At 37.5% G+C, this 12,977-nt stretch overlaps 3 protein-coding genes across 4 annotated transcripts in view; 2 read left to right on the top strand and 1 right to left on the bottom strand.

Annotated features, from left to right (window-relative positions):
* The first annotated feature begins 75 nt into the window (after positions 1-75).
* On the top strand, positions 76-2,341 carry LOC117237946 (pyridoxine/pyridoxamine 5'-phosphate oxidase). Of its 2 annotated transcripts, none has more exons than XM_033502400.1 (6): positions 76-340; positions 762-910; positions 1,059-1,182; positions 1,245-1,319; positions 1,867-2,069; positions 2,139-2,341. In XM_033502400.1, the coding sequence occupies exons 1-6, from the start codon at positions 233-235 to the stop codon at positions 2,266-2,268; spliced, it is 789 nt and encodes a 262-aa protein (XP_033358291.1). In that variant the 5' UTR covers positions 76-232; the 3' UTR covers positions 2,269-2,341. The 2 variants fall into 2 exon arrangements, with proteins under 2 accessions (XP_033358291.1, XP_033358292.1); XM_033502401.1 differs by having other exon boundaries at positions 86-340; positions 1,059-1,158.
* Positions 2,342-3,080: 739 nt separating this feature from the next.
* Positions 3,081-12,977, top strand: part of LOC117237966 (CAD protein) — a 22,923-nt gene continuing 13,026 nt past the window's right edge. The window contains exons 1-13 of the mRNA XM_033502434.1: positions 3,081-3,201; positions 3,872-4,010; positions 4,209-4,494; positions 5,054-5,370; positions 5,791-6,361; positions 6,464-6,697; positions 6,981-7,625; positions 7,778-8,330; positions 8,672-9,047; positions 9,353-9,779; positions 9,935-10,133; positions 10,484-10,635; positions 10,713-10,817. Of these exons, the coding sequence (XP_033358325.1) occupies positions 3,081-3,201; positions 3,872-4,010; positions 4,209-4,494; positions 5,054-5,370; positions 5,791-6,361; positions 6,464-6,697; positions 6,981-7,625; positions 7,778-8,330; positions 8,672-9,047; positions 9,353-9,779; positions 9,935-10,133; positions 10,484-10,635; positions 10,713-10,817 (4,125 nt within the window). The remainder of the gene's footprint in view (positions 3,202-3,871; positions 4,011-4,208; positions 4,495-5,053; positions 5,371-5,790; positions 6,362-6,463; positions 6,698-6,980; positions 7,626-7,777; positions 8,331-8,671; positions 9,048-9,352; positions 9,780-9,934; positions 10,134-10,483; positions 10,636-10,712; positions 10,818-12,977) is intronic.
* LOC117237968 overlaps positions 11,520-12,977 on the bottom strand; it is a 5,438-nt gene continuing 3,980 nt past the window's right edge. The window contains exon 4 of the mRNA XM_033502436.1: positions 11,520-12,932. Coding sequence (XP_033358327.1) covers positions 12,318-12,932 — 615 coding nt within the window. The 3' untranslated portion in view covers positions 11,520-12,317. The remainder of the gene's footprint in view (positions 12,933-12,977) is intronic.

Here is a 12,977-nt window from a genome sequence, read left to right as displayed (position 1 = left end):
GACTTGCGTTCACAGTGCTCGGAAGGTATATTTCTGTTTAATTACGCTTTTAATCGTTATTATTATATAAGACTGTTTGCCTGAAGCTCAGATTTGTCGTGGATTGTCGATGGTGAATGTGCATGGTTGGTATGTAAGGTTTCTATATCTATCTCCGGTGGTGTTACGAAGGAACTTGTGCGCAGAGTCAAGGTAGGGATGGTGGGAGGTTTTAAGTAGAGTTGCTGAATAAATGCTCTTCAGTTGCATGGCAAACATTGGTCCAGTGAATACGTTGTTGCGACGCGTAACAGCGTGTACACAGATTGGAATTAACCGGCCCGGTGGCATTAGAAATATGGTAAGGAAATCGCAATTGTTAACAAAACGGTTTTTTCCAGCGCATTTGCTTCTGACTGTGAATAACATTACATAACCTACGGAGGCATTCTCTCCCTAAGATTTTAGAGGGTGTCGTATTTCAAACGAGTTACGAGTCACGTTGCAATTGGACACTTTTATTTTTGTTATAAACATATACTGAGCAAATATCTTTGGGGCAATGATAGTACACATGACAGATTAACTGTGCCCATTATCAGTACTTTTCTATCGCGATATTTAACATCAGATTGTAGTACTACTGTCAAATTTCAGGTAAAATGCAAATCATTTATATTTATATTTTAAGTTTGAAAAACGAGTCAATCGTTGAGTCGTTGATTCAAGTGACTGATGTTTTATCATAATTGAGTCCTTTGCGAGAATCGTTGTTTGCTAAGGAATCGAAGAAATTGTCGGATCTTTCGGACCTGGCAAAAATCGAGGAGGTGGTCGATCACCCGGTTGAGTTGTTCAGGATTTGGCGCGATGAGGCACACAGATACAATGCAACGCTGGTGGACATTTGCTGTTTGTCTACTGTTTCGAAGTTAGTATTAACTATTTCGATCATTCCTTTTTGCAAATTGTATCGGTATAGTCTCGATAGCTATATCTTGACATAGTGCTACCGAAATTTTCAAATATTTTTGTCAAACACGTCGCACAAAATCTTCAATGAAACGTCTTTATTTTAGAGACTGTAAGGTGTCTGCGAGGAATGTCGTTCTGCGAGAATTCGATAACGATGGTTTCGTAATCGTAACGGACAGTCGCAGCAAGAAAATCGACAATATAGTGAGCCTGCACGAAAATTTTACAGTCTTGCATCGATCATATCGCATCAAAGGTGTAGCGATTTTGATTGAATTTTATCGTTTCAGGACAATGTTCCATACGCTGCCATGTGTTTCCTTTGGTATCATGTAAACGAACAGCAGCAAAAAATCACGAAACAAGTGAGCAAAAATCGACTGTTGCCGTCTTCCTTTCGTCGTATTTTTCATTTTAATTAAAGCATTATGATCGTCGTTCCTTTTTGCTATCGTATGATTATATTTTCATGCTACGACGGGAAGAACGATATACGCCTTGTGAAAGTAGATGATTAAAAAGCCACGTGGGACTATTCCATAGCATGTACTAGCTTATCGTTTACTGGAGAAGATTATCTTTGCATGTTCGGTATTAGTTCTGGAAGAATTCATACGGAAAATATGTTTGCGTGTAGAATACAAAGATAACGTTGTTTATATTTACTGCGGTGTTTATATTAGTATGCATCGATCGTGCGTTTTGTAATTAGGTCGCGGATTTTTATGCGTTTATGGGAAAACGCAACCTTTTAGAATATTTAATTTAAATTTGGGACACTTTTCCAAAATATACTTAACATTGAAAGAAATCTTTGCGCAGATTCCAGTTTTTTAATTACCTTTGTAAAACTGAGAATTTGCATAAATATTTGTAGATTATTTATAATGAGTGATGCGATTGCGTTTATAGGTGAGAGTGGAAGGTACCATGAAGAGATTAGAGAAAGAAAGTTTCAAGCATCTATACGACAGAGAGCCCTTGTTTTGCAAGATACGATCCCATATATGCAATCAAGGACGCGATGTCAATTGGGAAGAACTGAAGCAACGACACGATGAAATATTAGACTCGGTTCGTAGAGGGGAGAATGATTTACCGATGCCGGATCATTTGTAAGTTTATCTAAACTGTACAAATAATCAAGTTGATAAGGAATATTCAATATTTAAATATTCTTTCAGCATTGGATATAAACTCTTTCCGACGATGATGGAATTTTATTTCGGGGGGGATTGTCTTATAGCCGATCGTATTTTATATCAGAAAGGTGCATCGAACGATTCTTGGGAGAATCGTCATATAGCTGCATAATACATTAAATCGACGACAGCCACGATCTTTTTCTATTTGTTTTGTAATAAGATTTTAAAACAATTATTTCAAACATTATGAAGTATTACTTCTAAAACCCAATCGCCATATATCCGATCCTTCTTTAACCAATTTTCACCGATTATCGAGCGATCGTAGCCGAGAAATGAACGAGAAATGAATTGCCCGTAGTCTACAAGGAATTGGTATAAAATACATAAAAGTACGTAAGCGCAATAAAGAACAAAAGTAGAAGAAAGAATCAATAAGATAAGTATATCTCTGTTAATTTTCTATATAACCATAATGAAACCGTAAAATCATAAATCAACAAAACGAATGTAGGTACTTGTCGCGTTTTTCTCCTGTGATTTTCATATATGTACCATTAACCGAGACCGAGGCGGATAATTCTGCATGAGACTGATGCATTTAGGCGCGCGTTTTAAATTCAAATCCGTTGAGGAGCTACAACATGGCGCTTGCTCTGATTGTAATATTCCTGAAATCAAAACCAATGTAATTGTAACAATTGTATACAATGTAACCAATGTATCGGACTGATACAGATCACGTGATATGCGCATAGAATCGTACGCGCAACAAGCGGGTGGACAGTTAGACACCTATCCGTTGGAAGCAGATTTCGTGGCGCTGCGTGCAGGCCTTAACCAGACTAAACGATCTTATACTCATGAGGCATGACACTCCAATACCTGATACTCAACGTATAAAGCGTATCTACGATCCATAGTATGAGCAGTGTTCAGCGGGTCGAGAACACGCTCGGTACTCCGTGAAGAGTTTGAAAAATGCCTGAGCGTGCGACCGTTTCTAATCCTATATCTAAAACAGTTTATCTTTTACTCGAAGATGGTTCTGTCTTCGCGGGAAGACATTTCGGCGCGGAAAAACCGGTTGATGGTGAAATAGGTGAGTGTCGGAACACGTGCTCGTCCATTGGGTTGAATATGTAGCACGTGCACGATTCTTGTAACGATCGCTTCGACTGTCGTCGTCTCCCTTTCGTCGTACTTTTCATTTTAATTAAAGCATTATGATCGTCGTTCCTTTTGACTACCATATGATTATGTTTTCACGCTTCGACGAGAAGAACGATATGCGCCTTGTGAAAATGGATGATTAAAGAGCCACGTGGGACTATTCCATAGCATGTACTAGCTTATCGTTTACTGGAGAAGATTATCTTTGCATGTTCGGTATTAGTTCTGGAAGAATTCATACGGAAAATATGTTTGCGTATAGAATACAAAGATAACGTTGTTTACATTCACTGCGATGTTTATATTCGTACACATTATAAAAATTCAAGTTTCATCCTATTAGAATTTTGTGTGAATTCATTTCGTACAATGTATACTCGGTTGCTTTTCTAAATATATTCGACGATTTAAAATCATAGTCGTGTATGTTTAGATCGGATTTTCGTATTTCAGTGGATCAAATCGAAGATAAAAGCGTTGTCTCTAATTACAAGAGAGTTGGTGTTTGGTGTTTGTATAGTTGGGAAGTTACGGCTAGAGTTTTTGTATGGAACATTGTATACAAACATATACTATCCGCACTGATACATTTTTTGCAGTGTTTCAGACTGGTATGGTGGGTTACCCAGAATCACTCACAGATCCTTCTTACCACGCTCAAATTTTAGTGCTTACATATCCGATAATTGGAAATTATGGAGTATTTGACGACGAGGTGGACAACCATAAAATACCATAGTAAGAGGTTTAAAAGTAATAACAGCTACTTAGTAGCTAGAGCAAGAAATTTCGTTGGGAAATCCATTCTTAAAAAATCTTACCTTTCGCGACTACCTTGATTTTTTTTCGATACTCAGTTTGTTGTTGTTACGAATATCTAAAAATAGATAAGTTTCTTAGCATCGATGATCGTAACAAACATGTTTGCCATTACAGTTGGTTCGAATCTCATCGAATTTGGGCGGCTGCTCTGGTGGTCGGTGAGATATGCGAAACACCGAGCCATTGGCGGCAAACCAGGACGCTGTCCAAATGGATGAAGGAACAAAATATACCAGGCATATACGAAATCGATACCAGAGCTCTGACAAAGATTATTCGAGAGAAAGGCACTATATTAGGTAGAATCGTGTTCGATCCACCAGTTTCTAATCCCGTTGCCTCCTTGATTCCTCCGATAGCGGACCCGAACAGCAGACATCTCGTCGCGGAAGTGGTCCAGGTACGCAACAACAGGATTTGTCCCCTCGAATTCGAAGCTTTATTTCACTTCGCCGTTTTTTATTTTAACGTACAAACCTTTTTTCTATTTTTAATTTAAACTTAAATTATTTAAATTTAATTTAAATTTAAATTTAATTTAATTTTTAAATTTTAAATTTTAAATTTTAAATTTAAATTAAATTCAAATTTAAATTAAATTTAAATTAAATTTAAATTTGAATTTAATTTAATTTAAATTTAAATTTAATTTAATTTAAATTTGAATTTAATTTAATTTAAATTTAAAATTTAAAATAAAATAATTTAAATTATTCTAGTTTAGAACTTTTTAAAAATTGAAAATCGATATTACGTCAGTTATATGACACTCGATACTCGATCTCGGTCATTTTTCATGCGTGTGATTTTCAATGTACTTTAAAAAAAATTATGATATCTAATACGAACCATTTGAGATAAGGTATCGAATGCTGTTTAGACAGCAAAGGGTCGAACTTCAAAGCTACTCCGAGCCTTTGGTCTTCCGTTCAAATTGATTATCGATCATTGAATTTCAGCCTGTACAAAGGACATACAATTCCGCTGGTTATCCTCGCATATGCGTAATAGACTGCGGTCTAAAGTACAATCAATTGAGATGCTTGATTAGTCGAGGTGCTCGCGTAGACGTTGTGCCTTGGAATTACGATTTAAACAATGCCACTTACGACGGCTTGTTCCTTAGCAATGGACCAGGCGATCCGAGCAAGTGCGAAACAACGGTGGAAAGTATTCGATCCATCCTGAAATCCGACATACAAAAACCGATTTTTGGTATTTGCTTGGGTCATCAGTTGCTCTGCATCGCCGCTGGTTGTGTCACATATAAGATGAAGTATGTATTCTTCTGCTTGCCCCTAATTGCATGAGTGTGCGATTAGTATACCGTTTCAATTCTCGTCTGGGTGATCCTATTATTTTCTCAAAAGTAGCTAGCACACGCTAATAGGAAAACGATGTTACGCTGACTTACGAGAGTATTTGAACACAGCATGCAAAACTTTTTTACGTATATACATCCGTACAAGTGTCCGAATACTTTCATGTATTACACTTTCGTATAAAATGAATTATTCTCCTATTTTTATTTACTCGGACTACTATTCGATTCAATAATTAATTTGTTTACAGGTTTAGACATGTTATTTCTTCATTCTATAAATAGCTCTTTTAACAAAACGCAAGCGAATTATATCTACTTAATAGTTCCGTTTTGTGGAAAAATTCTTGTGTTACATACATTTGTTATGTATAGCTACGGCAACCGTGGTCACAATCAACCAGTCACGCATCACGGAACCGGTCGCTGTTACATGACCTCACAGAATCATGGATTTGCTGTCGATGCAAAACAATTACCAGATAATTGGGAACCACTCTTCACCAATACCAACGACAATAGCAACGAAGGTGTCGTACATTCGACGCTTCCTTACTTTTCGGTTCAGTTTCATCCGGAACACACTGCCGGTCCTCAAGATCTGGAATGCCTGTTCGATGTATTTTTGGAAGCCGTGATCGACAATGCGAGCAAAAAACAATCAATTTCTATGAAGGAAAGACTTATTAAAAAATTGAGCTACAGTAGCGACAACATGATAGGTTTACCTATACGACCGAAGAAAGTGTTGATCTTGGGATCGGGTGGTCTCAGTATCGGTCAAGCGGGTGAATTCGATTATTCCGGATCGCAAGCGATCAAGGCGTTACGCGAAGAATGCGTGCAGACGTTACTGATCAATCCAAATATAGCGACCGTGCAAACGTCAAAAGGCATGGCGGATAAGGTTTACTTTCTGCCGATTATACCGGAATACGTGGAACAGGTATATTGGTATATTGATTCTACAAAGCAGTCGCTTTTCTTTTCTGGCAAATTTTGATGTACTCCGAGTGGACGTAGGATTTTATGTCTTTGAATATTTCAGGTAATACAATCGGAGCGGCCCGATGGTGTCCTCTTGACATTTGGCGGACAGACTGCTCTCAATTGTGGCGTTGAACTCGAGAAGAATGGAGTATTTCAGAAATATAATATCAGAATTTTAGGAACGCCTATACAGTCGATCATAGAGACGGAAGATAGAAAGATCTTCGCAGAACGTATCGCGGAGATCAATGAAAACGTGGCGCCAAGTGCGGCGGTCTATTCTATCGAAGAGGTAAGAGAATCGCAAGTCTCGCGATTAATTCGGATGTGATGTGGCGGATCTGAATTGCGAGAGCCCATCTTCGGCGATCTATACTTTCGGAAAATACAGATTCTTACACAGGCTATCGAAAGTACGATCTATTCACTGAGTTTTGAAATTTCACAGTTTATTCATTATCGATATTCAATTGATTATTCACTGAGAGGAGGATATTTATTGATTTTTCTGGAAATTGAAAAGTAATTATAACCATTATTATTTACAATACTATTACTGTTATTATTTCAATCAGGCATTAGATGCAGCAGAAAAATTGGGCTACCCAGTAATGGCTAGAGCAGCGTTTTCTCTTGGAGGATTGGGGTCCGGTTTCGCGAACTCCAAGAAAGAACTACGAAACCTCGCTCAACAAGCGTTCGCTCATTCGACTCAATTGATCATCGATAAATCATTGAAAGGCTGGAAAGAGGTGGAATACGAGGTCGTTCGGGATGCGTACGACAATTGTATCACAGTTTGCAACATGGAGAACGTGGATCCTCTTGGCATCCATACCGGGGAATCGATCGTAATCGCTCCAAGTCAAACACTGTCTAATATGGAGTATAATATGCTTCGGACGACCGCTATCAATGTGATTAGACACTTTGGAATTGTCGGCGAATGCAATATTCAATACGCTCTGAATCCAAACACCAAGGAGTATTATATAATCGAAGTAAATGCCAGATTATCCCGTAGCTCGGCATTAGCAAGCAAAGCTACCGGTTATCCGTTGGCTTACGTAGCCGCAAAACTTGCTCTTGGTATTCGTTTGCCGGATATCCATAATTCCGTTACAGGAAAGACTACGGCTTGTTTCGAGCCTAGTCTAGATTATTGCGTGGTTAAAATACCGAGATGGGATCTGAGCAAATTTCAACGAGTCAGTACAAAGGTATACATGTTAGACCAGTACATAAATTTGTACAATTTTCTTCTTTTTTTTTTTTTTTTTTTTGATATAATTATTTAATGCAAGATGATGTTCGCAATTGAACCAAGCCATAGTATAAAAATTGAAAAACGACAAACTTAAAATGATTTTAGATTGGTAGCTCTATGAAAAGCGTGGGAGAAGTGATGGCGATTGGTCGCAAATTCGAAGAAGCTTTTCAGAAAGCGTTGAGGATGGTTGACGAGAACATCAATGGTTTCGACCCGTACGTGAAAACTCCCAACGACGAAGAATTGGAAAAGCCAACTGATAAAAGAATGTTCGTCCTTGCAGCGTCCATAAAGGCTGGATATACGATCGATCGATTGTACGAACTCACAAAAATAGACAGGTGGTTTTTGCACAAGATGAAAAATATTATCGATTATTATTTAGTATTGGAGAGTACAGATCATACAAAGTTATCGCACGAGGTTTTACTACGAGCGAAGCAAATTGGATTTTCCGATAAACAGATAGCAGCTGCGGTTAAGAGTTCGGAATTAGCAGTTAGAATACAAAGACAGGAGAGTAATATACGACCAATGGTCAAACAGATAGACACTGTTGCTGCGGAGTGGCCAGCGACGACAAATTATCTTTATTTGACATATAATGGCACTACGCACGATGTAGAATTTCCTGGCGGATACACCATGGTTATAGGCAAGTAATGAAGAAACTTAACCAAAAAATGGACATGCAAAAAGACAGACTAAAATTCCTTTTCATGACCATAACGAAATGTTGCGTTAACGTAAGATTGGCTCTTATTGAATTACTGATATAACACTAATTTCTTACAAATGGATAGAGAGAACATAACAAACTTTTAATACTATTAAATTATTTAGAATTATTTTTTAGTTGATTTTTCCTTGTTTTATCAAAAATGACTTTTTTGGGGGAAGTAGAATTTATCTATTGACAAAGCAGTTCGAGTGTCGAAAACAATTGGCGAATTGGGTATGTTTTTAATGAATAATCGCGAATAACATTTTCCTTAGGATCTGGAGTTTACAGAATCGGCAGTTCTGTAGAATTCGACTGGTGTGCCGTTAGTTGTTTGCGCGAATTACGAAACTTGGGAAGAAAGACGATCATGGTGAACTACAATCCGGAAACAGTTAGTACCGACTACGACATGAGCGATCGATTGTACTTCGAAGAAATATCGTTCGAAGTCGTGATGGATATTTATGATCACGAATGTCCGGAAGGAATAATTTTATCGATGGGCGGCCAATTGCCGAACAATATCGCTATGGATCTTCACAGACAACAAGCTAGAATTCTTGGCACTTCACCGGAATCTGTCGACGGAGCTGAAAATCGTTTCAAATTTTCTCGTATGTTGGATGGCATTGGAATTTCGCAACCCAGGTAAATCATTATTAATGCAACTTATGACGAATTATTTTTTTTTTTTTTTTACGAAAATTATACAAAAATACACAGAATGCGTATAATTTAGAAATATGCATAAAGTAAACAAAGCATGTTATAATATTTAATGAATAAACCAAATCTCTATTTTAGGTCCTACATTTTTAGCCATGTTCTTGAAAATATAATTATCTGCGTAAAAGTCCGCGGTCTAGTTATCGCATTTCTAGTATTACTCGCACGTAGTCGTATGAACTAAACAATCAAAGTATTAATCTAATGTAAATATAATGATCGCTCAGGTGGAAGGAGTTGACCAACTTGAAGTCCGCGATCGAATTTTGCGAAGAAGTCGGCTATCCGTGTTTAGTGCGTCCTTCTTACGTATTGAGTGGTGCTGCCATGAACGTGGCCCATTCGCATAACGACCTCGAGTCGTATTTGAAAAGTGCCAGCGAAGTGAACAAGGAGCATCCAGTGGTTATATCAAAGTTTATTCTCGAAGCGAAGGAGATAGACGTCGATGCTGTTGCGTATGATGGAATTATTCTTTGCATGGCGGTATCAGAACACGTGGAGAACGCTGGCGTTCATTCGGGTGACGCTACACTGGTCACACCACCTCAGGATATCAACGCAGAGACCTTAACGAAGATTAAAATGATGTCCAAGGCCATTGCCGCGTCTCTTGGCGTCACTGGTCCCTTTAACATGCAACTGATCGCAAAGGTAACATTTTTGGAAAGAAGTTTCCAAATCAGCATGAAATATTCGCGGCGATAGGCTCGACGATATTCATTCGGTGGTATTTATAGTCAATTCCTCAAGATAATATGGAAATGTCGAGGAAAACAAATAAATGGTGACATATCTTTTGCCGACAGGACAACGAGCTGAAGGTCATCGAGTGCAACGTTAGAGTATCAAGATCTTTCCCGTTCGTGTCGAAAACTCTGGATCATAATTTCGTAGCTATGGCTACGCGACTGATCGTCGGCGAGCCTGTAGATCCAGTGGACGTACTTGCTGGATGTGGCAAAGTCGGTGTTAAAGTGCCACAATTTTCTTTCTCGCGTCTTGCTGGTAAGCGCATATCTTGCGACACGATGTCGTTCGTGCCACGCTACGAACAAAGTATCTTGCCACGGTATATTGTTTCTGCAAGACTATGCACGGAATATTTTGCGTTTATTCTTCACTGTTTCCAATTGAATATCGCTTGCTAGCTTTTGCCTAGATATTCTGTGTCTATATCGATTTATAGTCATCTTTTACTTTCCGAAATCCTTTTTTAAAAAATTATTTTTTCAATAAATGGTTTGTATGTTCTACATGCAACAAACCAAGTGAAAATACCTCGTGGACCCTGTGGGACGTTGAAATATTCTTTCTTAAAATATGAACCTGAAGAATAACGCTTTACGATTGTATAGGTGCCGACGTAATGTTAGGAGTTGAGATGGTATCCACAGGGGAAGTCGCCTGTTTCGGAGACAATCGGTACGAGGCTTACTTGAAGGGAATGATGAGTACCGGTTTTCATATACCACAGAAAGGCATCTTGCTCTCGATTGGAAGTTTCAAGGTATTTCATTCTGCCACGTAGACATTTGATGATTATCAACGATTGGTGCAATGTCCCAGCGTGGTTCTTGATTACAGCACAAAATGGAACTGTTACCCTCGATTCGTAGTCTTCACAAGATGGGTTATAAATTATACGCCAGCATGGGGACCGCAGATTTCTACACAGAGCACGGAGTAGAGGTAATGAGTATTCTCTATTAGAAACTTAAAATATATATTTAAATATTTACAGTTACAATTCATACGAACGTGTGTTATGGTTGACTTAAAAGAATTTCCTAAAACTTAATTTAATACTAAGCGCTAATAGTTCGATACTTTCGTTAGAATTAATGCATACGTTGCGTCGCTTTAATCGTTTAATTCTAATGCCTTTAACGCAACTGTCGCGCGTTGACGAGATAACTGAGAAATATACAAAAAGAAGCGATAGATATGATCTACATCATTCCACATTGATCTACATTATTAATTATCTCTTATCTGATATCGTTAAATCGCTGAGAACTGTAAGAATTCAAAGAGTTAGATTACTTAACTTAGAAATGTTTAACTTCATTTAAATATGCTACTAATCTGATACAAAACATTATAATAATCTATAATCAAACGATACTATTCGAAGGTTAAAAGACAGTCGTTCCTAATGACAAAAAGCTGTAATTCCAAAAGTGGAACAGCTATATTTTAGCATCAGCGAATACATTAAATGTCATTTTATCACGTTTGTCCTGCTATAATAGATATCTCTTTATTAGAAAGGAATTTTAGTTAATATTTGATTAACACTTTCGCTGTTACTAAAATTGAATTTCTCTTCTGCAAATATGAAAATTCTATTGGATGTAACTTCTAGATTATTTAAATGAATCACGGTCAGAAATATATGTATAAATGACTACGTAGTATCATTGCACGATATTACAATATCTAATGAAGGCTAAAACTGCATAATTCCGTTAGTAATATTACCGAGACGATTGATGGACGCAACATATGCATAAAGAATAGCAGCGTAAGTGTTAAACAAGTCGCCGATTGAATCCATTAATCTGGACGTAATCAATCATAATGTAACAAATAAGACGAATAGGCAGTGGGGAAAATTGGTGAACTCTAATTACAAAGTGTGTCCCAGGTTCTTTATCACAAAACGTAGCTACCTTACTCTGTGGATAGAAATAAAAATACATCGTATAAAATCATAAGCGATGATATTGCAAATCCCAATTATAAAATTCACTTTGGAATTTACTATTGTTTGCGCAATTATGTTGCTACGAATAAACTTATGAAAATAAGTGAACTGCTTCTTGAGAATTGAACACGTTAATCGCGTGTACTTATGTAATGAAATTGAGAAATTGAGAAAAAGTGTAGCTGATCAGTTTAACAACCGAGAGGTTCGTTTATTTGTTATAGTCGTACTTATAGTTATAGTTATACAATACACTAACACCATTTGGTTCAAAGAAACCTGGGATACCCTAAGTAAACTTTCCGTCCTCCAATTAGTCCAGATAAATGGACTTCTACTTATGCGATTAATTTTTCTAGATAAGCAATTAAGTATCGCGTTCAATCATCTGTAAGTATAAATAACATTAAATAACAATAAATTACAGATTACTTGCAAAAGGTTGAGAAATTTATTAGGTAATTAGTTGTGCATGTTAGCTTCTAAATGTACGTGGATTCACTTCCTGAAAGTTTTTGAAGACGAAGTATCGGTTTGTTTGGCTGACGTTCATTGGTTTTCAATTTTGACACATGATTTTCGCTTATTGAACTTTGAGCGGCCACCTTATCATTCGTAACTTCTAAATTTAATTCGTTCGGTTCTTCGTAATGCCTTTCATGAACGATTACTTTAACATCTTGAACATTAACTTGTTTTTGTGGCAATTTCACGCTCGGCCTAGGAATTGGCTCAGTGATTTTCTGGCGAACTTGATTCGGCGAATTTGATTCTTGCGTGAAACGATTGTTCAACGATCCAACGTATATGGGTTTCTTTTGATTTCTCTCCGGAGTATCTGGCGGTTGATTTCCTGGTTCGGAAACAGCTACTTTCTTCCTGACAACTTTGATCTTGTCGCGATAAGCTAGCGCGTCTTCCGTATATCTTTGACGCTCGAAAAGTAATATGGATAGCCTGTCCGCGTGATCAAGGTACATCTTTTTCTGTCGATATGCTTGGTACTGATGACATCGTTCGGCAATTTGAATGAAATGCCGTATGAAGAAGCCTAAAAGAATGCACAACCTCGGTCCCTCTAAGTCAGCGCAACGTGTCTGTAAAAAAATAGAGACAAATAGAGTAATAGTTTCTCTATAATC

This window comes from Bombus vosnesenskii, unplaced genomic scaffold (assembly GCF_011952255.1).
Source record: "Bombus vosnesenskii isolate JDL3184/JDL3185 unplaced genomic scaffold, Bvos_JDL3184-5_v1.1 scf7180000013417, whole genome shotgun sequence".
NCBI classification, from domain to species: Eukaryota; Metazoa; Arthropoda; class Insecta; order Hymenoptera; family Apidae; genus Bombus; species Bombus vosnesenskii.
The sequence above is the reverse complement of the archived record's forward strand: the minus strand, read 5'-3'. Positions and strand labels throughout refer to the sequence as shown.